Source organism: Diabrotica undecimpunctata, chromosome 9 (assembly GCF_040954645.1).
Source record: "Diabrotica undecimpunctata isolate CICGRU chromosome 9, icDiaUnde3, whole genome shotgun sequence".
NCBI lineage: Eukaryota > Metazoa > Arthropoda > Insecta > Coleoptera > Chrysomelidae > Diabrotica > Diabrotica undecimpunctata.
The window spans coordinates 102,072,762-102,097,512 of NC_092811.1; the positions used below are offsets into that span (position 1 = coordinate 102,072,762).

A 24,751-nucleotide genomic window follows, 5' to 3' on the forward strand; every position below is an offset into this window, starting at 1 on the left:
TTTTTCCTTGGAAACACCCACACTGGTGGAAGTGCTGTTCCATTCGCTCCAATAATACTCACTTGAGTAATCAGTTCTCCTCTCTCACGCGACACTACTTTACCAACTTGATGCTGACCTTTAGTAGCAACTACTTTTTGAGTTTTTTGAACTGTAGCTTTATTGAAACTGGAAATTCTCGCTAAGCTTGTATTCTCCGGGGTTGGTAAGGATAGTTCAGATTGTCGACTTAAAAATCCTGTAAACCAGTCCTTCCCAGCTGATTTGTTTACTTTCCAAGGCTCTGGAAATTTGACTTCGTTTTTTTTTTGGCAAATTCGTATGCTAATCTGTGAGTCGCTTTTGGAGTTAAACCATGGTACATATTAGAACATCTCTTAATGTACAACGCAAGGGAGGCTTCCATTTCATTAGAAAACACTTGGCATGTGACAAAATGTGGAGAGAATTGTCAATTCCTACTTCTTTAGCTTTCTTTACATATAAAGCTAGTGTTGATTTTTTAACTTCATACTGTTGAGCGCATGGCTTCTTCGGGAAGTCGTCATTCAGTTAGTCGCTTATATTTATACATGTTTTCTGTAACAATTTTATAAATTAGGGAGGGTTTGGACATGTATTCAAGACGGTTGAGACATACCTCCCTCAAGACAGTTGAGATAAATAAACACAAAATTTATTAAAGCATCTTTATATATCGTAAAAATAACAGCAAACTTTCAATATTTAGGCTCACCTAGTAGGAATACTCAATCAGTGTCCCAAAACAAACAAAACCATCTAATTAAAAACACAGTTTCAAATTGCTAAATATTAGAACAACAGCATGGAAAATTTGGAAGATGGCCGAGCATCAAAACAAAGTAACCTGCCGGCTTGGCGTCTAGACAGATACCATCTTATCTATGACAGATACTAAGACTAAGAATACAGTAAGAAATGCACTTCAAGTTATATTTGCGGTTACGATTGTTGTCTAGTGGAATGGGAATTATGAGAGTGTCCAAATCCTCCCGGCGCTATCCTACACAAGAACTTAGTTGTCGTAACCATAAATATTGGTTCAGTCTTAGTAAATCTACTAGATATTTACCACCAACTTAAATAATAGTCATTCGTATTTTAAAAGCATGAGCTATAATGAGGGAAAGTATTTTCCCTCATTGCGGCCAGAACCGAAATATTTGTATTTCAATATTTTTGATTTACCAGATCACTTATAATCCATTCCAGTGATGATTTGCCAGAACTTACCTAACGATCCATTTATTTATCAACGTACCTAGTTTTTATTAGATTATAGCTAATTTGCCAAATTCAGAAACTAGAATTCCAAAAAGGTACATCTAACCGTGATGCAAAAGTGAATACTTTATGTAGCTGAATTATTTAGTCGTGTTATTAACGTAAGAAATTGGAAAACGTCGAAACGCCAGGATAATATCTGCGTAATTGATTAATTCTGAAATTTTTTAATTTAATTTACTTTCATATTTTTCCAATACTTTTAATTTTTTTAATATGCTACTTGCTGCCCTCTATTATTTTATATTAAATTTAGATGAAATGTTTGATGCAATCTGTAACCAAATATACGCGAATCGAAACAAACGGACCATGTGTCAACGTGTAAGCATCCCATTTGACAACTAGTTGACATTTAGATTTTATCTATTTGTATGTTCTTGTTTTATTCTTATTAAAATTTCCACGTTTCCAAATACCGGGTATAATCAAATAATTTTAGTTAAAATCTGTTTATTTAATATTATTAGTTTATAGTTAACCTATATTTAAATAATAATGGTATGTATTATTGTGAATCTTTAACTTTATTCCATTAAAATATTAAGATTTAATCTTAAATATAGACACATTAACAATCTTCTTGCATAAATTATAGTTAGATCTCATTGGATAGTATCAAAGATACTTATCAAAGGTGTTAAACCTTAATTTTTTATGAAAAAGAACTTTGCGGAATCATAGATTATAATAATTATTGTAAAATAATTACAAGATACATTTGAAGTAGAACTTTAAAAGTAAAAGATTGCTACCATCACAAGGCAGTAGGTCTTCATAATATGAAGACTGTTAGTTTGCTGTTGGTATCAGCAATAAACTTGAAGACAATTTTCTGGTTCCAGAATAATTTAAATTAAACTAATGAAAGAATGATCCATAGGTTTGTTCATAGAAACACATTTTCTAGGATCTCACCTCCTGGTAAAGATCAACAAAAATGAGTATGTCCTTGTTTTTATTTAGTTTGTTTAGGTATATTTGTTGTTTTTCTTTATGTAATTGTTTGGTTTGTTTCTATAATTGATCATAAAACAACACAGTGGTTTCCCTATTGTTTTTTAAGCACTTTTTTCTAGTTCCTTGGCATTTCAACATGTACATTTGGTATTTGCCTCCATACTTTTATTACTATAAAAATTATGTCTATTGGCGATGTTAATTTAATGCCTCTTAGCATTGTGAACCACCAACCTGTATACTATTACTATAAATAAACAAACATGGACAAGATAATGAAAGATGTCGGAACTAGGAGATTTGTCTGGGAGGGGCAAAGATCCGTTTGCCACCCCTCCCCCTAATCTCAAACAATAATACCACTGTAAGCTATTTTTTTAGATGCAGTGGTTTAAATTGCACACCATATGTATACTATTCAAAAATTTTATTTATGAAAAACACTTATATTATACATTTATATGTATATTAATACATACATTAGACTTATATTAATACACATATACATGATTAATACAAATAATTTGTCTGCAATATAACTCAACTTCAACTACGCAAAATTTGTTATGTATTGTGCCTCAAAAATTATATCTTTGAGCCTTCTTAATTGCAAATGTACTGATTATGTCATCAAAATTGATTAAGATTGCTTGTTTATGTTCAATCGATATTATACTTAGATTAGAGTCTCTCCTGTTCCATTGTACTTCTCATGTAGTTTTTAACGATTTTAAGTTTGCTTAAAGTTCATTCTCCCGATGATACTGTAACTAGCGGCATGAGAAACATTCTCGGTGCAGTAGTAATGTTAGGGTAGCCTTGTTCTAGTTTTTTTTTGTATAAAAAGGACTTAATATTTCTCTTGACTCTGCTTCCATTAAATTTGTTGTCAACTGATAAATTGCGGTGCTTGAAACTTTCTATTTCTTATTTAAATTCTTCAACATTGAGATTAGCAGTGTAGATACTTTCATTTTTAGATCTTTTGTTTGCATTTCTTTAAATCTAACTCTATTCAAAAATCCAAACTTGTTGTTTATGTTGTCCAAAGCCTTAAACCTGTCACTGAGTTCCGTAATCACCTGGTCGATAACCTCTAACATAGCTACTTGTTACACATTTTTAGTACTTGTCGGAGCTTTATCATCATGGGTCGCTGAAATCTCATTCTTCCTTAGTTCCTTATAATGGAATTCCTTGATTTGCTAGCAGAGATCCCCTCCAAGCACTTGAACACAGCGAAAAAGGTTTCTAACTTTCAACAAATATAATTAATTGCTGTCTTAATCTTGAGCTAAAAATTAAATTCAGTGAAACTTGTGAACATTTCAGTTAAAGCTTCTGAATTTCTTAGTATTTTTGATTTCCTTTTAATATATATATATATATATAGAAGGATTTCCACAGTTTTCACTGTATTCCTTCACTCAACCGTTTTCTCCAATGTTTCCTGTTTAGCCAGTCCCCTTCCTGTAGGTTTCTTCTACTCATTGCTTCGTCCACCTCATCTCTGAAAGATCTTCGGGGTCTGCCTCTCTTTCTTCTTCCTATCGGGCTCCACTCTGTTATTCTATTTATCCACCGATTTTGGTCTGCTCTTCTGACATGTCCGTACCATGTTAATCTCTTCTGTTCGATGTAGTCTATTATGTCGGAGTTCATTCCCATTCTCCTCTTAATCTCCATGTTATTTATTCTATCTCTTCTTGTTACTCTGCAGCTTCTCAGGAATTCCATCTCTGTTGCTCTAATTTTGTTTTTGGTTTTCTTATTTATTGTCCAATTTTCACACTCATAAGTCAGGATACTTCTTGTCATGGTATTATATATTTTTTTCTTTGTTTTCATGCTGATGTTCTTATCCCATAGTACCGGGTTCAATTTTCGTATGCAGTCTCTTGTTTGTCCTAGTCTATTTTTTATATCTTCCTCCGTTGTTCCTTTGATTTGTTTACCTTCGCCTATTTCCAGCTGTTTTATTTCTGTATTCTCTGTTGTTAGGTATTCAGTTTTCTTTAGGTTTATTTCCATCCCATTCTTTGTATATTCCTGCTCCAGTTTTCTCATCATAAAACTGAGGTCATCCTAGTCTTGTGCGATCACTATTTGGTCGTCTGCAAAACTTAGCGTATATAGATATTCATTCCTTACTGGTATACCCATTCCTTCGCACTTTCTTTTCCATGGTTCAGGGTTTTTTCCAGGAATATTTTGAACAGGGTGGGGGATGTGGAGCAACCCTGTAGTAGTCCCTTTGTCGTCTTAAATGGACTGCATATTCTATTGCCCGTTTTGATAGCTACTTCGTTATTCTTGTAGAGTGCTTTTATCGCGTTTATTAATCTTCGTGGAACTTCGATGTCTTCCATTGCTTCCCATAGCTTGGTTCTAGGTATTGAGTCATATGCCTTCTTAAGATCAACAAAAGCCAGATGGACGGATCTATTTTTGGCCATTCTTTTTTCTATTAGTTGTTCGACCGTGTAAATGTGATCTAAGCATGCTTTCCCCGCTGTGAAACCTGCCTGATCTTCTCCGATTTTATCTTGTATATATATTTCTAATTTTTCCTTTATGGTCTTTCCATACAGTGTGCCTATAGACGATATAATGCTGATTCCCCGATAGTTTTCGCAGTTTTTTCTATTTCCTTTCTTGTATATTGATGTCATATATGCTTGGGTCCATTCTGCCGGTAAGTCTTCTCCATTCAGTGCTCTCTCAAACATTTTATGTATCATACGGAATAACTTTTCCGATCCGTTTTTTATCAATTCATTTGGTATTCCGCCGGGACCTTCTGCTTTTTTTTGTTCTTTAGAGTTTTGATCGTTCATTTTACCTCAGCTAGGCTTAATTCGATTTCGTCATGTGTGTAGATTTCTATTCCGTCTATTTCTGATTCTTTGAATTCGGGGCGGTCTTCGGTTAGCAATTTTTTATAGTATTCTTGCCATTCGTTTTCTTTGATTTGACCGATCTTGATTTTCTCTGTCTTATTTCTTTGGAGCGACTTTAAGATGCGCCATGACTCTGAATTTCTCTTTCCTCCTATGTGCTGTTCTATCTCTGTGCATGTTTTTTCCCATCTTTCATTTTTTTCATTTTGTCACTTTTCTTTTCACTTCTTTATTTTTTTTCCTGTATAGTTCCAAGTCCTCATAGTTTTTTGTGTTCAGGTATTTTATATGGAGTTCTTTTTTCTCTTTTATGCATGTTAGTGTGTCTTCGGTTAATTTCGTAGTTTGGTGGGTGTATTTTTGGTCCACTTCTCCAAGAGCTTCTAGGGCTGCTGTCTTCATGCAGGTTTTTATGTGTTCGTATGTTTGTTCTAATGATTCATACCGAAACTCTTCTAGCTTTTGGTCCAATCTTCGCTTATATAGGTCTTTTATTGAGTCTTCTTCTAATAAATTGATTTTGAATTTCTTTTCTTGTGTTGAGCACGTATTGACAGTTGTAGCTGGAGCCGGAAATGCTACACCGGCATTTCCTTTTAAACTTGTGATAAATAAATAACATTGTTGTTTTAGTTATGGTTTTGTTAGTATATTAAGTTGTTATTATGTTATATTTTAAAGCTGTTTTATTAACAATTCTAATTTTCATCCAGGTGGACACAGCACGATTGACAAGATATGCATCACCTGTAAACCCAGCAATATTTCCCCACCTGACACTAGTTTTACTAGGAATAGGCATCTTCTTCACAGCATGGTTCTTCGTGTATGAAGTAACTAGTACAAAAAAATCAAGAAGTCTGAAGAAAGAGCTTCTTGTAGCTCTTGTAGCATCAATTTTTTCTGGATTTGGAATTCTATTTCTACTGCTTTCTGTAGGAATATATGTATAATATTTTAAGTGTTATATTTTCATAAGAATAATTTTCATAAGTACATCATTGATATTTGTTAATATTTTATTATGTATTAAACTTTTAATAGAAACATATACACTTTCTTATATTTTTCCAGACATATGTTTTCCCTAGAATAAGATATACCTATGTAATCTCTGTTTTAATCTTTTTGTAGGAATTGTAACACATAATTAGGAAAAATCAAAACTATAATGAAATTATTTACTATTGTTTGTTGATTTAAAGATAAATGATAACAATAAAGAGATATATCAGCTGTTAAACTGCAAAACCTCGTAAGTCACTTTTATGTAACTTTAGAGGAGAGACGAAAAACATTTTGGTTTTATTTAACATTCAGTTTTTTTTTGTTCTTTTAGGTAACGATTACATTACCATTGAGTAAAATTCAGTTATATTGTTTTTTTTTTGTTGAAAAGCCACTTACGAAGTTTTGCAACTTAAAATCTTATAAATTCTCATTAAAATTACAAAGTTTTGTCAATATAAAAAAAGAAGCTACTTACGAGGTTTTGTAACTTTTGTCCTGCACATCATCCAGATACTTTAGTTTAGGTCGCATCTTTCTTCTTCCGACCGGCCTATCTAGCATGGTTATTTTAGAAGGATCACTGTCATCCATCCGCATAACATGGCCCATCCATCTTAGGCGGTTTATTTTGATGGCTTTTGAAATCTCTCTAAAGTTGGAACAGTCGCAGGTTTCGTTTTTTGTGTACAGGGCATATAATTCCAATCTTCTTGTAAAGCACATTCTTGCCATACCAGTAGTAATAGTTTGTGAAATAAGGCTACAAATGTTTGACCGCCACAGTTAAATATTTCTGTGGGTAGGTTATCTGCTCCAGGTGAATTGTTTCTGGCTAGAGACTGAATTGCTTTATTCATTTCTTCCAAAGTAGTTAGCTCAGTTTCCTCCTGTTCTAGTTCTATAAATATCATCTCTATCTTTAGCTCTACTTTCTCCATTAAGTAGCGTACTAAATAGTTCCTGTCATATCTTCGGTACTTCTACTTTGTCGTTCAAAAGAATTCCATTATGAGCCTTCACTTGGTTGGCTTGAAAACTTTTCTTTTTCTGTTGACTTGTTTGTACAATTTTCCGTGTTCGTATTTTCTCTTTAATTTTTCCATTTCTTCGAACTTTTTATTGATTTGTTGCCGCTTTTTCTGTTTATACTTTTGTTTTTACAGTCTTCTCTTTACTCGATATTCTGCAACATTGCTCTTAATCCTTCTGTTGATCATTTTCAGATACTGTTCGTTGCAAGATATTTCGGATTTAATCTTCTAGGTATAGTTGTATACAGGGTCGCACTTATATAAATCAAAATAACGACAATCCCACAAAGTAAAAGAAAAATTCATATAAGTAATACTTTTATATTAAAATATATATTTAATATACTGAAAAAATACAAAAAAAAATAATTTTAAAATTAACTATCGTCTACATTTAAATCGGAATCACTATAATCGCTATCGTTTAAATCTATAACTACTCTATTTATAATGTTTTGGAACTAGAAGTATTTTTCTTCTAGTTTTTTGACATGCTCTATACAGTTTTTCCAATTATCTGCTGTAATTTTATTACATTCGGTCTTTATTAAATCTACAACAGTCGAAAATGATTTAGGGGAATTATTATTTTTTCTCGCATTACTTTTTAATTGAGACCACAACAATTCTATTAGATTTAGTACACAATCGTAAGGCGGTAATCTTAATACTTTATGGCCTTAATTCTCAGCTAGTCTGTCGATAACATAATTTTTTTCACTTTTAACTAATTTTAATAGTTCTACAAGTTGTTTTTTTTTGTGTAAGAATCCATACAATATATTTCATGTTCTAATAAAAATTCTTGAATTTCAGCTTTGTTTAAATTAGTGTTTGGAATTTTACTCTTTAGTCTACAATGATACGGAGCATTATTCAAAATAATAACGCTATTTCTTTTTAATGTAGATAGTAATTGCTGCTCAAACTACTTTTCAAACAAATTACTGTCCATATCTTGATACTCTAAACGACAATCACTTAAACTCTTAGCAGAGAGTAATAAAGCATCTTCTACCCATAATGATTCTCTCCCACAATGTAAAATACAAATTCTCTTCCCTCTAGAGGGAGAAACGTTGGTGACGCAATTTTTACTACCATTGGTCCAACATTTTTTAACCATATCGTGAGTGTTGAACCAAGTTTCATCCAAATAATACAAGTTCTTCCCTTCACTCCTAAAAGACCTTAGACTCTCCAAATAATCGAACATCCACTTTATTAAACGGCTGGATTCCATATTTGCCTGCCGTTTATTCACTGTTTTTAACATAAAACCATTAGATTTTAAAAACCTCCAAAAAGTAGTTTTATGACAGTCGGGGATTATTTCTTTGTTTCTTAATTCACTCAAAAGTTTATTTAAAGTTGGTAAGTTATTCACTGAATACATATATTGTTTTCCGTATAGCTGATAAATGTAAATTCGGTAATACTCGATGGGCACCAGAATCCTTTCTTTTTTCGCAACACTGGACCGTCTTTTATAAGTTCGTACACAGTGAATCGTGGCACTTGTGTAAAAAAAAAACCGTCTTTTTCATCGCTTCTGATTTAACCATCGTCGAAAGAAGACCTAAGAAAAATATGTAATTTTACTTTTTAAGGAATTCTGTGTTTTTCATGAATTAATTAATCGGTAAATATGATTAACCCTCCTAATACGGGTGGGGCGAATTCTCGCCCCAGGTCTAACATTTTTATTAATATCTGTAATTAAGTTTAACCAATCGCTTTGACGCTTTAGGACATTGGTAGTTGATGAAAAGAAAATTAAATATTCTCGTCGGATTTCGCGGAAATGTATGTGGGGCGACAATTCGCCCCACGTGGTATCGAGTGTTTTCACGTCCTGATCCAAAATCTGATTTTATCAGTTCAGACGAAAGCTTTGGAAAATGGATGACTGTACTAATTACTTGCCAAATACATAAATAAACTGGCAACCAAACAACAGCAGGCAGAGACATGACTTTTATTTTGTGTATTTAAAATTAATTTCTCATAATATAGTTACCATCTAGTTATATAGTGATTTTTCATCCAACCAGCATCCAATAGAAAATACAGTCACTCAACATATAACACATATTTTAATTTCAAAAAAATATGGGAATTTCTAGATGTCAGATTATATTCGGATACAGATGCCGACTCTGATCACTTCTGGTAATAGGAGATATGAAAATAACATAATAAGAGGCGCACTGAAAGAAAAGAATTGAATATATTATAACCTGACAACAAAAAATAAATTTGGAAATAAATAAAAAAACATCTTAATAGAAATAAAAAAAAAATGGAGAAAAAAAAAAGAACGGTACAAGAACTGTGAAAACCTATGACTGAAAACTGGTAGAGAATAGAGAAGAGTACAGAGGAGACGTAAATGCCCCATTTAAATAGGTTTATATTTAATTATATAAAAGAACAAAACGAAAAAATACCAGCAGATGAGATTGATACCAAAATATGGCATTACGAATGGGTATCCAAGGCTAGAGATGAAAATCACGTAAATGTAGAAGAAATAACAAATGATGGGAGCGCCATAGTTAAGAAACCCCTATACAATGATTTGGATTTTGTGTTTTGTAATTCGATGTGGATCCCATCCGTTCCAATGTTACATTATATCACATATATCAAAATAAATGAAGGTGATCGTGCCATTTACATCAATAATGCGGATACAGTTAAAAGTTTACCGCAAACCTTATGAGTTAACCTTAACCGTTACCAGTGTGTAATTATTTTTTTAGAATTATATTTGATTTCTTCATAGATTGTTATGTTGTTTTCGCCCGCTTGGTAATCAAACTTCAGAATGAAATTTTTTCTCTGAACAAAACGAACTAATTTTTTAAAACCGGACCTGATTTTTTCAGTTTGAATCAGGTTCGGTTTGTTTTTTAAATGTTAAATTAAATGTTTGCTCACAAACATTTAATTTTTGCAAGAAAAGTTACATTGATGGTTCACTTGGTTAAACTGTTAATTAATTGTCAAATTTATTTTTTCTTAAATAAAAATTAAGTAATCGTGTGAGGAAAAAAAAATAAATATGGTATTTTAATTGTCTATTTTTCTAATTTATAAAATTCTTATTAGAGTTTTGAAAAACCATATACAGGGTGAAATTTTTGCTGTGAATAAAACGAACTAATTGTTTAAAGCCGGACCCGATTTTTTCTAATTTGAATAAATAAATTAATTAGGTGGTAGTAGTGTAACGTTTGACCAAAATATGAGGCACATCTAACTTACCGTTTAAAAGTTATGACAAATAGAAATTTTAGTAAAAATTGACAACTCACCCTGTATATTATTAAACAATGGGAGCAGATACTGTTTAATGGAAATTTGTTATTCCCCATAGGGGCCTCCATACGAGGTAGGAGTATGTACAGTTCTTCATGACGTACTGTATTAACAGGATTAAAAATAAAAGTTATCCACACATATTGAATAAAAACCAAGTAATTGCAACAAAACTACATTTATTATAATATGTTAGATGTAAATGCCACATAAAAAGAAATTTGATGTAAAACTAAACAATTTATTGATTGAACAACAATGAGGTGCTTCAGAAAATATATAAAATTATGTACAATCGCACAAGTTACTATGATTGCATCCTGAAATCAAACTTAAGAAATTAACTGTTTGTCTTTTGATGGAAATGGAACTGCTTGTCCTCCGATAACGATGGAAGGTCCTGTGTAGTAACGAACTAGGATACTGGAACCGCGTTTCAATTGATTTCTGTTGGACAGATCCACCCAGCAGTCGATCCACGACTTGTAGTGGGGCATGTACGTTGGGGAGCCGGCTACTAATCCACTGTTCGTTATTGCCATGCAGTTTGAAATTACTTGGAAGGGATATGTTACTGACGTCGCCAAAAACTAAATAATAAAAAAATGTAATTGTAAAAATAATTATAACTATTAAGTGAAATATACAGTGTGACCCATTTAGATTGGAAACACCTTTAACCAATTATTTAATTTGCAAATTAGCGCATCTAATTGCCAAACAAATTCCAAAAACCACAACCTTGAAACCCACTACAGTGGCTCATAACTTTTCTGATACCCCTATTTCGACCACTGCCACTCAAGCTTTAGCAAAAGGTTTCAATTACTCTGTTACCCCAAGTCACATTCCAATTGAGACAATCATCTGTCAAACTAAAGAAGCCATCTCCAGTTTACCTTCCAAAGATGCTGAAATAACTAGACAAGACATTGCTAGAGTTCTTAGAAACTCAAAGATTCCTACTCCGAACATTAGGCAATTCGAGAAAAAAGCCCTGAAAGAACTTGAGTCAAATCCAAATCTACTCATTCTTGCCGCCGATAAGGGCAATGCCACCATCATCCTAAACACTCGTTACATTAATAAACTCTCAAATCTCATTAATATTCCAGACTACAGACCAATTCCTAATAATCCAACAAACGATCTGGAGAAAACCACAAAAGCCATTATCAATAAATCCTCTCTTCCTCTGAAAAGTCTTCCAGAACACCTCGAATATATGGACTAATAATAATCGTTTGGGATTCGGTCTCTCAGAGAGACACCCAACATCTGGCGCTCCATAGCCCTCTGAGTCACGCTACTGTTATTCACTACCTTTCTTGTGAGTGCTAATGTTTCCGCTCCATAAGTGAGTACAGGTAACACACATTGGTAAAAGATTTTCTTTTGAGGCATATGGGTAGATCCGATTTAAACACATAGTTTAATTTACCAAACGCTGCACAGGCTAATCCTATGCGACGTGGGAGCTCACATGTCTAGTTATATCTGCCCAACCGAATTTCATGTCCTAAGTACTTATACGATGCAGTCTGCACTGCACAATATCCCTTCCATCAACAGCAATATTTCGATTCAGCACCAGGTTAGTCATTATTTGCGTTTTGTTCATATTAATCTTTAGTCCGACTTCCAAGGAAGCGTGATATAATTTTTCAAACATTATTATTGCACCATCCATACGATCGGCTATAAGAACGACGTCATCTTCTTCTTCATGTACCCTGTCCTTTCAGAACGTTGGTTACCATCATAGCTATCTTAATTTTATTCACTGCCACCCTAATGATGTCATCTGCAAATCTCAAATGACTGAGCTTCTCTCCATTTATATTGATACCATGCTCGTTCAGATGTGCCTTCTTACAAGTATGTTCTAAAAGTGTCGTGAATAGCTTTGGAGAGACGGTATCTCCTTGCCGTACTCCTCGCTGTATACAGAATTTATTTGTTTCTTGTTCAGATGTGGCATTTTGGTAGATATATTAGATTATGTTAGTATAGCGATAGGTCAAAACAAAAAACAGGCAAATAACATCGTTGATAGAGACGGAAAACTGATTATCACTAATTTGCATAAAACAGACAGATGGAAAGAGTATATTGAGGAACTTTTTAGTGATGAAAGGCCCGAGCTTGAAATTAACGAAGTAGTTACAGGACCTGACATAACTGTGGACGAAATTGAACAATATCTAAAAAAATATCTCTCCTTCATCTAATAAAATTTATGAAACTGGCTATATACCAACGGATTGGCGGCTGTCGACTTTTGTGACGATACCTAAAAAAGCAAATGCAAAAAGATGTAGTGACTACCGAACCATCAGCTTGATGAGTCATGTTTTAAAGATATTTCTACGAATTTTGCACTCTAGGATGTACCAAAAAATAGAACAACAACTTGGTGACACACAGTTTAGATTCCGCAATATCTTTGGAATAAGAGAAGCACCATTTAGTATTCAAGTTATGGTACAGAGATGCAGGGATGTCGGACATCCAGTTAATATGTGTTTCATTGACTTTGAGAAGGCCTTTGATCGAGTGAAACATACTGAAATGATAGCCATTCTTCAGCAGGTAGGTATTGATGATAAAGACCTACGCATTATTAAAAATCTTTACTGGCATCAACGTGCAAACATCAGGATTGGCCGGGACACCTCTGAAGAGCTTCAAATACGAAGAGGACTAAGGCAGGGCTGCATTTTGTCCCCGCTACTATTTAACATCTATTCTGAGTTCGTTTTCAATAAAGCAGTGGATAATGTTCAATGTGGTATAAAAATGAATGGCGTCAATATTAATAATTTGAGATATGCGGATGACACAGTGTTAACTGTAAGCAATTACGAAGAACTTCAACATCTAATTAATAGGATTACCACAACGTGTGATGAATATGGCCTTAAGCTAAACACCGCAGACAAAGGTGATGGTCGTCAGTAAAACGCCAATACAACCGGAAGTGGTAACAGCTTATGGTGAACAACTGGAGAGAACTAACAGTATCACTTACCTTGGTTGTAATCTAAATGAGAACTGGGACAGAGCAAATAAATTAGAATACGGATAAAGAAGGCCAGAGCTGCACTGCAACTTTTATGTGGAAACAATATTACTTTAAGTCTGAAAATTAGATTAGTGAGAGGTTATGTGTTCTCTACTCTTTTGTATGGTGTCGAAGGTTGGACTTTGACGGATACACTTCTCAAGAAACTGGAAGCCTTTGAAATCTGGGTGTATCCGAGAATCCTACGAATAAGTTGGGTGGATAGAGTTCGTAACGAAGCTGTTTTGCATCGGATGGGAAAAGTTACGGAAGTCGTCAAAACAGTTAAAAATAGCAAACTTGAATATTTTGGCCATGTTATGCGCCACCCAGAGAGATATAATATACTCCATTTAATAATACAAGGCAAGGTAGACGGAAGAAGAGGGCCAGGTCGAAGAAGAATGGCATGGCTTAGAAACCTGAAAGATTGGTTTAACAGATCCTCTGCATCTCTTTTCCGAGCTGCCGTCAACAAAATTACTATAGCCAATGCTCGATAATCTAGCTCGGCACATGAAGAAGAAGTATAGCGATGGTCAGTTCGACATTCTGTCAATGCTTTTAACATTTTCTGATGGCTTATGGTATCGAATGCTTTGTTGTAGCCAACAAAAATATCAGTGCTAATGGTTTGTTGTATTCTGCAGACTTCTCTATCAGGTTCTTTATCACTAGTAAGTGGTCGTTAGTGCTGTATTGTGATCTAAATCCAGCTTGTTCTTTAGGCTGATAGAAGTCTAATTTACTGTCCAGCCTTTTTTTGATAATTTTTGTGAAAAGTTTATATATGTGTGAAAGCAAACTGATAGGATGGTAGTTTTTTACATTTGTTATGTCTCCTTGCTTGTATAATAAAATAATGACGGCATTGTTCCATTGAGAAGTTTTTCCTTGGTAGATGCATTCAGTAAAACGCTTGGCCCAAGCCTGGAAAATTTTATTTCCACCTAGTTTAATCGCTTCGACTACTACTCCGTCATCGCAAGGGGATTTGTTACTTTTCATTTCTAAAAGTGCCGTTTTTGATTTCGTATGGAGTAACTTCTGGCATTCATTTTGATCCCTGGTTTGTGAATTTGTGCAGAGGCTGATCTTGCCTTTCGTCGGTGCTCTCATACATTTCGCGATAAAAGGATTCGACAATCTCAAGGATTTTGGATCTATCCGTAGTAGTGTTTTCAATTTTGTTTTTTATTTTGTACATATTTTTGTTGCCTACTTTGTTCGTTTTTCGCCTCAAAACTTTTATTTTCTTGAATTATTTTAGTTATTTCTCTTGTATTGTTTTCTCTTACGTATTTTAGGATTGATCGGTGGATATCTTTATTTAATTTTTTCATTGTTGTGTAGTTGGAGCCGTATTTTTCCGTCAGCTGTCTTCTTTTACCTATTAGCTCTTTGGTATTTTGGCTTAGTTTTTCTTTATGAGTCAAAATGGTCGGGCAGCAATTCATTTCCGTTTCTTTTAGAGCCTTCGTTATGCCATCATTTGCTTGATCTACATCTTCCATTTCGTCTTGCAGTCTTGTATATGTCTGGTAAGTGTATCTTTAAACAGGTCGTTGTGTTCTGGGGGAATCCATTTCTTTTTTGTTATTTTTAGGATCAGCTTTGTTCTTTTCAATTTGACACTTAATAGTATCTTAGCTCGGATTAATCAGTGGTCACTTCCTATTGAAAATTTGTTGAGTACTTCGATGTCTTTAATTATTTCCTTTTCCGTTTGTTATGATAGAATCTATTTCATTTTGTGTCAATATGTACGTCAAATTCGAAACGAATCGATTAAATTTAAATAGTTTCAACCAAGCGAAACTGCGTTCGGAGGAGTATATCCATTTATCCGATGCGATTAGCACATGTACGCGTTTCAAACGTTTGTTTTGAAGTTACTCTGGTTAAGATGGAAAAAGTGCTTAAAAAATAAGTTGAAGCATGAAGTTGATGCAAAAGTATGTTGATCGTAAATAAGTTCATTTTCAATTATAAATATACGTTATTACCTATTTGTTTCAATTTTAAACCGAAGTAGTAGTGGGTTTCCATTGACACAGAGGATGTACTTAAAAAAACTTACATCAAAACTTACACTCATGATTGATGCAGTGTAGATACCGAGTTCTTTTTCTTCGATAACGTAATTGTTGATAGCATATGTAAGACTACTAACAAGCAGAAGAGATATAATATCTCCAACCAATCTAGGAACCAGGCCGCTGAAAAATCCTACAAGTCCATTCTCACGGTAGACTTCTCTTAAGGAGCTTAAGATACCCCTAAAATATAAGAATAACTATAGAGGACATACAAGGGATACACAAATTCAAACTTACATGTATTTTGATTCTCGCCCAATAAATTGTGCCATCATTCTAACAGTAATCACATGAAACGGTTGGCTAACAACTATAGCTGCTGTATGGATTATTATTTCATTTTTTACACCTTTAACAAAAATTTTCCTTCTGAAAAATTAAATAAAATTAAAATTTCACATCTTCAATTTCTTTTTAAATACTTTCTAAGAATTACTTGTTTATTACTTTGTATCCGAAGAAAAGTAATTCCTTTGGAGATATAGAGACAACAACGCATTGGATGATATAGTTGTTCTTAAAGTAAGGATTCTAGTTTGTACAGAATCGGATACGGGATAGTACGCAATTTGATTGCGTTAGTGGTAGTAGCAAATTTGTGCTAGACGTGATGCTCATAGAAAAGGCATCCAGATGTTAAACGCCAGAAACAGTTTTTTGGCCATAAATAATAGTAAAAGGACTTTTTCGAAGATCAACAAAATTAAAGTAAGAAAGAGCTAAAAGGGAGAATCCATACTGTTTGCATCCAAGCGAAAAGCTGGAAATAGAGCGGAAGAACTAAATGGTGCTATAAATTGTGGCATGTAGAAAAAGCAAAACTAAAAAACGGAATTGATTTAATTGTTAAAACAATAATGACAAAAAATGATAGACATTATAAGAATGAATGATAATATCAGTAAAATTTGTAATTTGGAGATAGTCCACTTCTTCTTTGTGTGCCTTTAGGCCAGTAAAGAAAAACAAGCTGAAAAAATTTTACACAGGTTTTTGAGTGTTCTAAAATATATATGAGGTATAGCTGATGACACATCCTTGAAGAAGTACAGCTGATTTTGCTTGGTTTATTTTCTAAGCAATCATAAGAAAGGAAAAAAATCATTTTTTGACTATAAAACTTTTTTTATATACATTTTAGAGAAAATTGAATCGAATAAAAGTTGTAGATCTTAAAAAGTTCTTTAACTTGTGAGTTTCTAAATTAAAATACATAAACCATTGACCGAGATAATTGCAAAAAACCCTTATCTTCCAGGAATTTATAAAATGTTAAGTTTTAAAATAATGACATGTAATATAACTACTTGAAATTCTTCTTCTTCTTCCTCTTTATAAGAAATTCTGCTTGTTCATTGGCGAATTAATACCTCTATGGAAGGTTGTCACTCCATCTTTTGCGCGGTCGTCCGATACTTCTTCTGTCGATTGATGACTTATCTCTTGCTATGTTGACGAGACGGGTCTCCTCCATTCTGCTTATATGGTTACTCCATTCTTTTTTTCTATTTTGTGTCCATTCATTTATACACTGTACGTTACATTTTCTTCTAATGTCTTCACTTCTCTTTCGACCTCAGCGTATTTCCTGTAATTCTTCTCAGTAATCTCATCTCTGTCGTTTCCAGTAGCCTTTGCGTTATTGGTCATTATTGGTCTTACACTGGCTTTATACCAACAGTCAAGAGAAGACTTCGTTCTTGTGGACTATCATCTCGGGTAAAGGCTACAGGACCGCCGGGCGCATCGAGTTGCACGACTAGCTTTTGCTCGACAATACGCGCATTGGGGAAATCCCGTTTCTGACTAACTCCGATCCGGATCCGAAGGACGTGTAAGAGTTTGGAGGAGAACCAGTGAACGATTTTCACAAGCTTGCATTACTCCAAGAATGCAATTTAGTAGAGGCTCGGTCATGGCTTGGGGAGGTGTATCTTCCGACTTCATCGAAAATGGGTCCTTAACTGCACGAAGGTACATTACAGAGATTCTGGAAGAACATGTTATGCCCACCATGGCAGGACTTGGAGAAGACGCCGTTTTTATGCAGGACAAATACACCTCCTCCTAACAAAGCACAGGAGCTTAAGGATCTGTTAGTGAGAGAGTGGAATAACATACCACAACATATATTCTGGAGAAAAATTGAGAGTATGCCTCGTTGTCTGCAAGAGGTTATTAGAGCAAGGGGAGGCAATACACGATATTAGTCATTGAAATTTCAATGATGTTTTACCAAGTTACGTATTTTCCATTTTTTTTTCGTATGTCTGTTTTATCAACAATTTGGTTTGTTTTCTGCTTTTTCAATAAAAAAAAACGTTTTTTTTTTTTCAAAACAAACATTGATGACAAATAAAAAATATATTAGCCTAAAAAAGGTTATTAAGTACTGCACCAGAGGCAAAAATATTTAAGAAACTTTTCAAGGTGACCCGGATTTTATGATGGCGAGTGTATTTTTATTGTTTTGTTTAGTTGTTGAATTGATTGCAATTTGTTATTGTGATATTGGAACTGACAGTGAACGTACACAATATTCTTGTATATTTTTATTCACTTTTTTATTGTTAAACATTTCATTGATTTCAATTTGTTATTGATTGATTTTCTTTTGTTTATATGTAAAAAATTTATTTAAGTTTATTTATTTTTTTGGTATATTTCGAAAAAAGATATCTATCTATCTATCATATATATCATAAGGTATCTGTCATATTCATGTTTCCTATAAAATTTATGAAAGTGGAGAATGGTCGTTTTTTAACTAGAGCCTTCATTTATTTCAAATTTTAAACTAAATTTTCTTAAAACTTAGAAGAAAGTCATTTTTATTTCAACCAATTAATAGAGAATGAAATTTCGTTTGATATTTTCAAACATTACAATCATTACACTTCTATAACTATCCTACATTGTAGAAGGAGTTGGAGAAGACATTTCTAATAGAAATGTAACTAGTACTAGAAATATGTACTGATGTTATTAGAGGTATTACTATCTAACAATTTATATCTAACAATAAAACACTGAAAATTTTTGTTTTCAAAACTTCCACAAAATTTATTATAATTTTTTATCACTACAGCTGTTTCGGTAGAGTGTTTTTCTCAAGTGATCTATTTTTGGTATGTTTACACTTCATAGTATTTAACTGAATAACTTAATGAGGGGAGAACTGTTTGTCTCAAGTTGGTCATTCAGAATTGTCTGTATTTTTTAATTTGTTGATTTCCATAGATTCTAATAAAGATAGCTTAAGGCCTCTATTATTTTGAATGTGAAGAATTTGAAATTCGTCATTAAAAGAATAATTATGATCTAGTAGGTGAAGTGCGTACATAGAATCTGTTTTTCTATTAGTGAAAGCTCTTTTATGTTCTGCTGTATGTTTCATAAAAGTACTACCAGTATGACCAATGTAAGTTTTTGGGCAGTCGCTACATTTAAGTTTGTATATCTACACCTCTGTGTAAATGCTTTTTCTTTTGGCTCTTGTTGTTCTTAGTATATTTGCCTAAGTTGTTGTTCTAAAAGCTGGTGTTATTCCTTTCTTTTTTATGTGTTTTGCTATTTTTGCGAACAAACAACAACTTAGGCAAATATATTAAGAAGAATATGCCAAAAGAAAAAGCACTTACAAAGTGGTGTATACAAACTTAAATGTGGGAACTGCCAAAAACTTACATAATTCAAACTGGTAGAACTTTTATGAAACATATAGCACAAGATAAAAAGGCTTTCAATAATAGAAAAACAGATTCTATGTACACACTAATTCTGAATGACCAAATTGAGACAAACCTCCTCAACTTATTCAGTTAAAGACTATAAAGTGTAAACACATACTAAAAATAGATCACTTGAGGAAGGCACTCTTCTGAAACAGAAACAGTTTTCAGTGTTTTATTGTTAGATAAAATGAATTTCCATTAAGTAATGGTCAAATCCATCACTTGGTTATGAATATGTTATTTATAGTGGTAATAGTTTCTACTAAAATTATGCTTATCTCTAATTACAGTAATGAATTCAGTGGTGCTTAATATTTCATTAATATGTCACTTACTTCTCTTCCTCTGTAGGTTCTTCCCCAAACTCTTCTTCCTCTGATGGAGGCTCCAGATAATCCAGCAATTTTTGAGTGGCAATAGCACTCATAATATTACCACAAACTTTAGGAGCAAGACCATTGTAACAGCCCACAAAACCGTCTACTGATTTAATATATTTTACTAAAAAATATAAGAATACAAGAATATGCTATTATCTCTCTTTTTTCTTATAAACAAATAATTAAAAAAAATAAAAGGTGGCCTATTGTTAACAGGTTCGCTGCAGCATGTAGCGCCAGCTGACATTTGAAACATTAGTACCAGACTGATAGATCACATGGCACTTGGAGATAAACCAGAAATAATCACTGACTGTCATTTATCGTTTCTGGTATTATATGTGAGTAGTTTGTCAGCAGCCAACCTGTTAAATATAAAACAAATTGATTAAACTACATATCAGTAGAATCCTAAAACAGTAAACCTTTTAAACCATTCAATGAATCAATAAATTTATCAGAAAGTACAAAATTAAAAGGAAAACAAAAAAGTGTTAAAATAAAAGTACAAAACTTCTGGTTATATGAGTAACAGGTACAAAGATCACTACAAAAAAATGAACAATTAAGAATACAATAATGAAGCATCTTAGTAAGTAACTAAGTAACATTAAGATTGTCTCAAGAGATTGCAGACTCGGATATTACCAGTATTTTGTCCTAAATTGAGAGTAATGTTTTAGGGGCTATTATAAAAATAAAACTGGCAAAATTTTGCTCTGTAAATATTCATGGTAAGCAGATGGTTCAGTACATATAACCCATATTCAATTACAGGTTATACCAGAAGAGTATAATATAAAAATGATAAGGAACTTAAGTCTCTACTACAGCATAAAATGAAACCTACTTGGTTAAGATCCTATTAGTAATTTGTGAAGTGTGTTCTCTGAAATTCAATAGATGGTCAAATACTATAGCCCAGACCCTATAAAGGATGGCAAATATAGAGTGCAAAATATGGCAAACAAATATGGAAATTTGGTTAAAAAAAGATCTGCTTTCACAAGAAGGTAAACACATTAAAGAAAAATATACACTAATGAAGATGGGAGTCATTAATATTGATAAATTAACAGAAAATCTAATATAGCTCTAGTAATACTTTCTGAAATTCCTGAATAAATAAAACAACAAATAGATAGATATTTTTGTAAGAATTTGAATATTCTAAAGAAATACCAAAGAATATAGACGCTTATAGAAGGATGTTTCACTGTTATTTTTGAGCGTCGGCAAAGGTTGATCGCACGTTATGAAAAAGAACAGAATGACAGTGACAGGTGGATCAAGATTTTAGTACCACTAGGGAGCGGCCATGTCAGCGCTATTATTGCTTCTAAAATATGAAAGGGTAGGGCAACAAATGCAACTTTAGATATTTTTATATGTAGATGCCGCGTGGTCGTAGAATAGGATTCAATTTTTGCGTTTTATAAAATTTTTTAAAGAAAATAATATTATTTTTACTTTTAATAAATGAATCTCTTTAGAAAAAATATTATGATTCAAATTTTTAATTGAAATATGTATAAATCTACAAATAATATAATTAAAACTATCTTCTTATAAACTATAAATAAAATTAATTAAAAGTCAATCACCGGGAGACAAAGCTCAAAAAATTGTAAGGTGTTCCGATCAAAAAACAATTCCTGATCTTGTTAGTACGCTAGAATTGCTTTTTAGCACATACACCAAAGAATTATTTTTTACAATTTGAAAATTCGAAATTGTGAAGTATAATTTCGGATTTTTAAGTTAAAAAATAATAAGTAAGTCTCAAATAACGCCTCACTAGAGCTAAACAAAGGAAGATAAGAAAAAGGTAAAAATGGCTGCTGGGACATATACCATAGCAAATACTAAGAAATCCAAATCAGCAACACCAGACGATAAAAAGAGACTTCGGGAGAATACCATCACCCCCCTCGTAACAGAGTTTCTAAGAAACCAAGGTGCTCTAACGAGCAGGCTAGGTCATAAGGCACCCTGACAAAAGTATTCAGAATGGTGGTAGCACACAGACACCATCCTGATACTCAACTAGATCATGCTCAAGCTAATTTGATCATTAACAAACTGGAGCAAGCACTATCTGAGGTCAAAATGAACTTCTGCAGTTCCATAGAACATCGTTTAGGGACCCTGTGGGTGAACTGTGTTAACGAGTATAAAAAAATGGATGACTGTGTGAATGTGAAGTGACGAAAACTATTGCGGGCCCGTGGGAGGGAGTAAACTTAAATATAATTGTTAAAAAAAATATGCACAAGCGCCCCATGGTCCTCACCCGCGTCCCCAAGAAAAACCTTGAAGAAGAAACTATCAGGACCCGTCTAAAGAGGTAAAATCAAGACCTTAACACAGAAGACTGGTTGGTAAAACAAATTGGGAAGCATGTCAAGCAGACCTGGAATATTGTTTAGGTAAGATGTGGGCAAATAAATGTTACCATGGCTTAATTAGACACCTAAGATCAGATAACGTCGCAAGAAAGACAAAATGCCAAATATATAAAACCCTAATAAGACCGGTACTCACATATGGCTCAGAAACCTGGACACTTACTAAAAGAGAGGAAACGTTGTTAGCCACCTTCGAAAGAAAAATCTTGCGACACATATATAAGGGCACAAAAGAAAACGGAATATGGCGAAGACGATACAACTCTGAACTATACAAAATATACCAGGATCCGGATATTATAACATTCATCAAAATAGGACGGCTGCGTTGGATAGGACATGTAGAAAGAATGGAAGAAGGCGAAATACCAAACAAAATATTCAAACAGATGCCAGTAGGAAAAAGAACAAGAGGAAGACCGAAACTGAGATACTTAGAACAAATAGAAAATGATATAACAACCTTAAAAATAAAAAACTGGAGAAAAAAAGCACGAAACAGATCGGAATGGAGAAGAATCCTAGAACAGGCCAAGACCCAAAAAGGGTTGTCGAGCCAGTGATGATGATGATGAAGATGTGGGTAAGATTAAAGGGACGATAAGGCATACATTGAATGTAGATGTGGCTGCTGTACAATGTCATTGTCATGTCAGCGCTTAAAGATAACTGTCTTTAAGCACTGTGAGAAATTTCAACGGGAAAGTACCCTGGTGGAATGAAAATCTTGCAAATTAAAGGACAGAAGTCAAAATTGTCTAAAAAGTTTGATGAAAAGTTCTGAGAAAATTAAATTTTTGGTTGAAAAATTTTTAAATTTTTTAAAAATGCTTCGTAAATTTTAGGCACGAAAACAGTATAATAAAAAGATATGTGACGGTTTTTAGTAGTGTTGGAACAAACCTATTTTTAATTCAAAGTTATAAAATATTATTTACATGTAATAAAAAAAATAAATACTTTGAATATTGTAAATATGTAATTTAATATATTAAAAATAAAGATTTTGTTGTAAAAAAAAAACAAGAAAAAGACAGCTTGCAAATCAATGGCATCGAAATTTGATTATATGTAGATGCATAAGTTAAATAAATTGCTCCATCGGTACTCCTTTCCCACTTCCCCCTAACCACATAATTCATGATGGTTTTAAGCCGAAGGAGCCACAGTTTGAGTTTATGCAGTCACAACCGTGACCATATCGCCCATTTGAACTGTCCTTCTATAAGTGTCTATATTCTTTGGAAATACAAAAAAAACCAAAAAATAATAAATCTAAACAACAATTATACAAAGTACTAAAAGTTCAATAAACAGAACAACTTAACAGAAAAATATCTGGAAATCGAACTATTGCACTAAAAACACAGCTATCAATTGTTTCTAAATTCGTAACTATTTAGTACAATTAGTTTATTGTTTAATATCGTAATACTTTTTCTGTAAATTATAAAAAAAAAATGTTTGTCAATGTATTTATTTTATTAAGTCCTATAATAACCTAGTATCCATCTCCTCAGAAGAATATTTATTCCTAATTAAACATTTTCATGACTGTTCTATGAATTTGATTTCTATTGTTAGTTTGAATATGAATACAATGAATATGGGGTTTAGAAAAAAAAAACATATGTGCCCTTTAGTGTTACCTGCAGTGATTTTGTCAGAAACAATCACAGGTTAATGTAATGTAATTTTCAAACATAACTGGTATGAAACTGGCCAAGTCAATGACATTACAAGGAATTCAATTAATTGAGAGTCTAACTGGCACTTACATCAAATAAGCTATACCTTCTGCGAAAAGACCTTTTAAAAATCCCATCTTGGCCCACTATAAGTACACACCCATATGTACATACACTTATTTTATGGAGATAAGGTACAAAGTATTATGACTCAATAATTATCAAGTAACTATTATTTTACGTACCATATTCAAAAATATTTGGTAATTTTAGTGCTGGTTTTCCAAAAAATGTTTTTCCGGGCCTTGGAGGAATAGGTTCATACCCGATCTGAAATAAATGTTTTGGTTATGTCAAAATTTTTCATTTTTTTCAAAAAACTTTAATAACCTGTATTAAAACTTTTGCATATTCAAATGGGTGGGATACTGTATTAATTAATATTCTTAAACCATAATTAGACCAACGCAAGTCATCTTTTCTTTTTGACATATTTTTAAAATAATTTAGGAGGAAAGGACCGACAGACAGTCACCTAAAGAAACTGTCAAATTTTCACAGCAAGACCACAGAATAGTATCAGCATAGGTAACAGGGCCAAAGTTTAAAGCAAGTGATTTCATGATAAAAATTTCCCCTTCTTCAAATTGGAATAAGATGTTAAAAGTATATTTTTTGGATATTTTGAGTATATGTTTCTTCGGTTTTTATACTATTAAAAATACACAAGTAACCCATCAGCTGAAATCAATAAAACTAATATTAATAAAAAATTAATTTTTTTTCAAAAATTTTTAGTGAATTTATTATCTTTATGTTGGGAATATGAAAGTGTCAATTTTATTTA

The 24,751-nt window shown here is 32.9% G+C and overlaps 2 protein-coding genes across 3 annotated transcripts; one reads left to right on the forward strand and one right to left on the reverse strand.

Moving 5' to 3' along the window:
* Positions 1-1,644: 1,644 nt before the first annotated feature.
* Positions 1,645-6,216, forward strand: kud (oligosaccharyltransferase subunit 5 kud). Its single transcript, XM_072543921.1, has 2 exons — positions 1,645-1,806; positions 5,879-6,216. The coding sequence occupies exons 1-2, from the start codon at positions 1,804-1,806 to the stop codon at positions 6,116-6,118; spliced, it is 243 nt and encodes an 80-aa protein (XP_072400022.1). The 5' UTR covers positions 1,645-1,803; the 3' UTR covers positions 6,119-6,216.
* Positions 6,217-10,693: 4,477 nt separating this feature from the next.
* LOC140450337 (mitochondrial carrier homolog 2-like) lies at positions 10,694-24,492 on the reverse strand. 2 transcript variants are annotated; one of them, XM_072543922.1, is made up of 6 exons: positions 24,295-24,492; positions 24,150-24,234; positions 19,764-19,929; positions 15,932-16,063; positions 15,676-15,874; positions 10,694-11,121 (listed from the first exon to the last, which is right to left on the reverse strand). In XM_072543922.1, exons 1-6 carry the CDS (start codon positions 24,394-24,396, stop codon positions 10,864-10,866), a joined length of 942 nt encoding a protein of 313 aa, XP_072400023.1. In that variant the 5' UTR covers positions 24,397-24,492; the 3' UTR covers positions 10,694-10,863. The 2 variants fall into 2 exon arrangements, with proteins under 2 accessions (XP_072400023.1, XP_072400024.1); XM_072543923.1 differs by having other exon boundaries at positions 15,688-15,874; positions 24,295-24,480.
* Positions 24,493-24,751: the final 259 nt, after the last annotated feature.

Bases quoted from the DNA above. Each gene is read 5' to 3' on its own strand.
- LOC140450337 (XM_072543922.1), bottom strand. From the start codon at position 24,396: ATGTCAAAAAGAAAAGATGACTTGCGTTGGTCTAATTATGGTTTAAGA. The intron at 24,235-24,294 runs GTTATTAAAGTT...CATTTATTTCAG, and splicing joins ATGCAAAAGTTTTAATACAG to ATCGGGTATGAACCTATTCC. The intron at 19,930-24,149 runs GTACGTAAAATA...TATATTTTTTAG, and splicing joins ACCAAATATTTTTGAATATG to TAAAATATATTAAATCAGTA.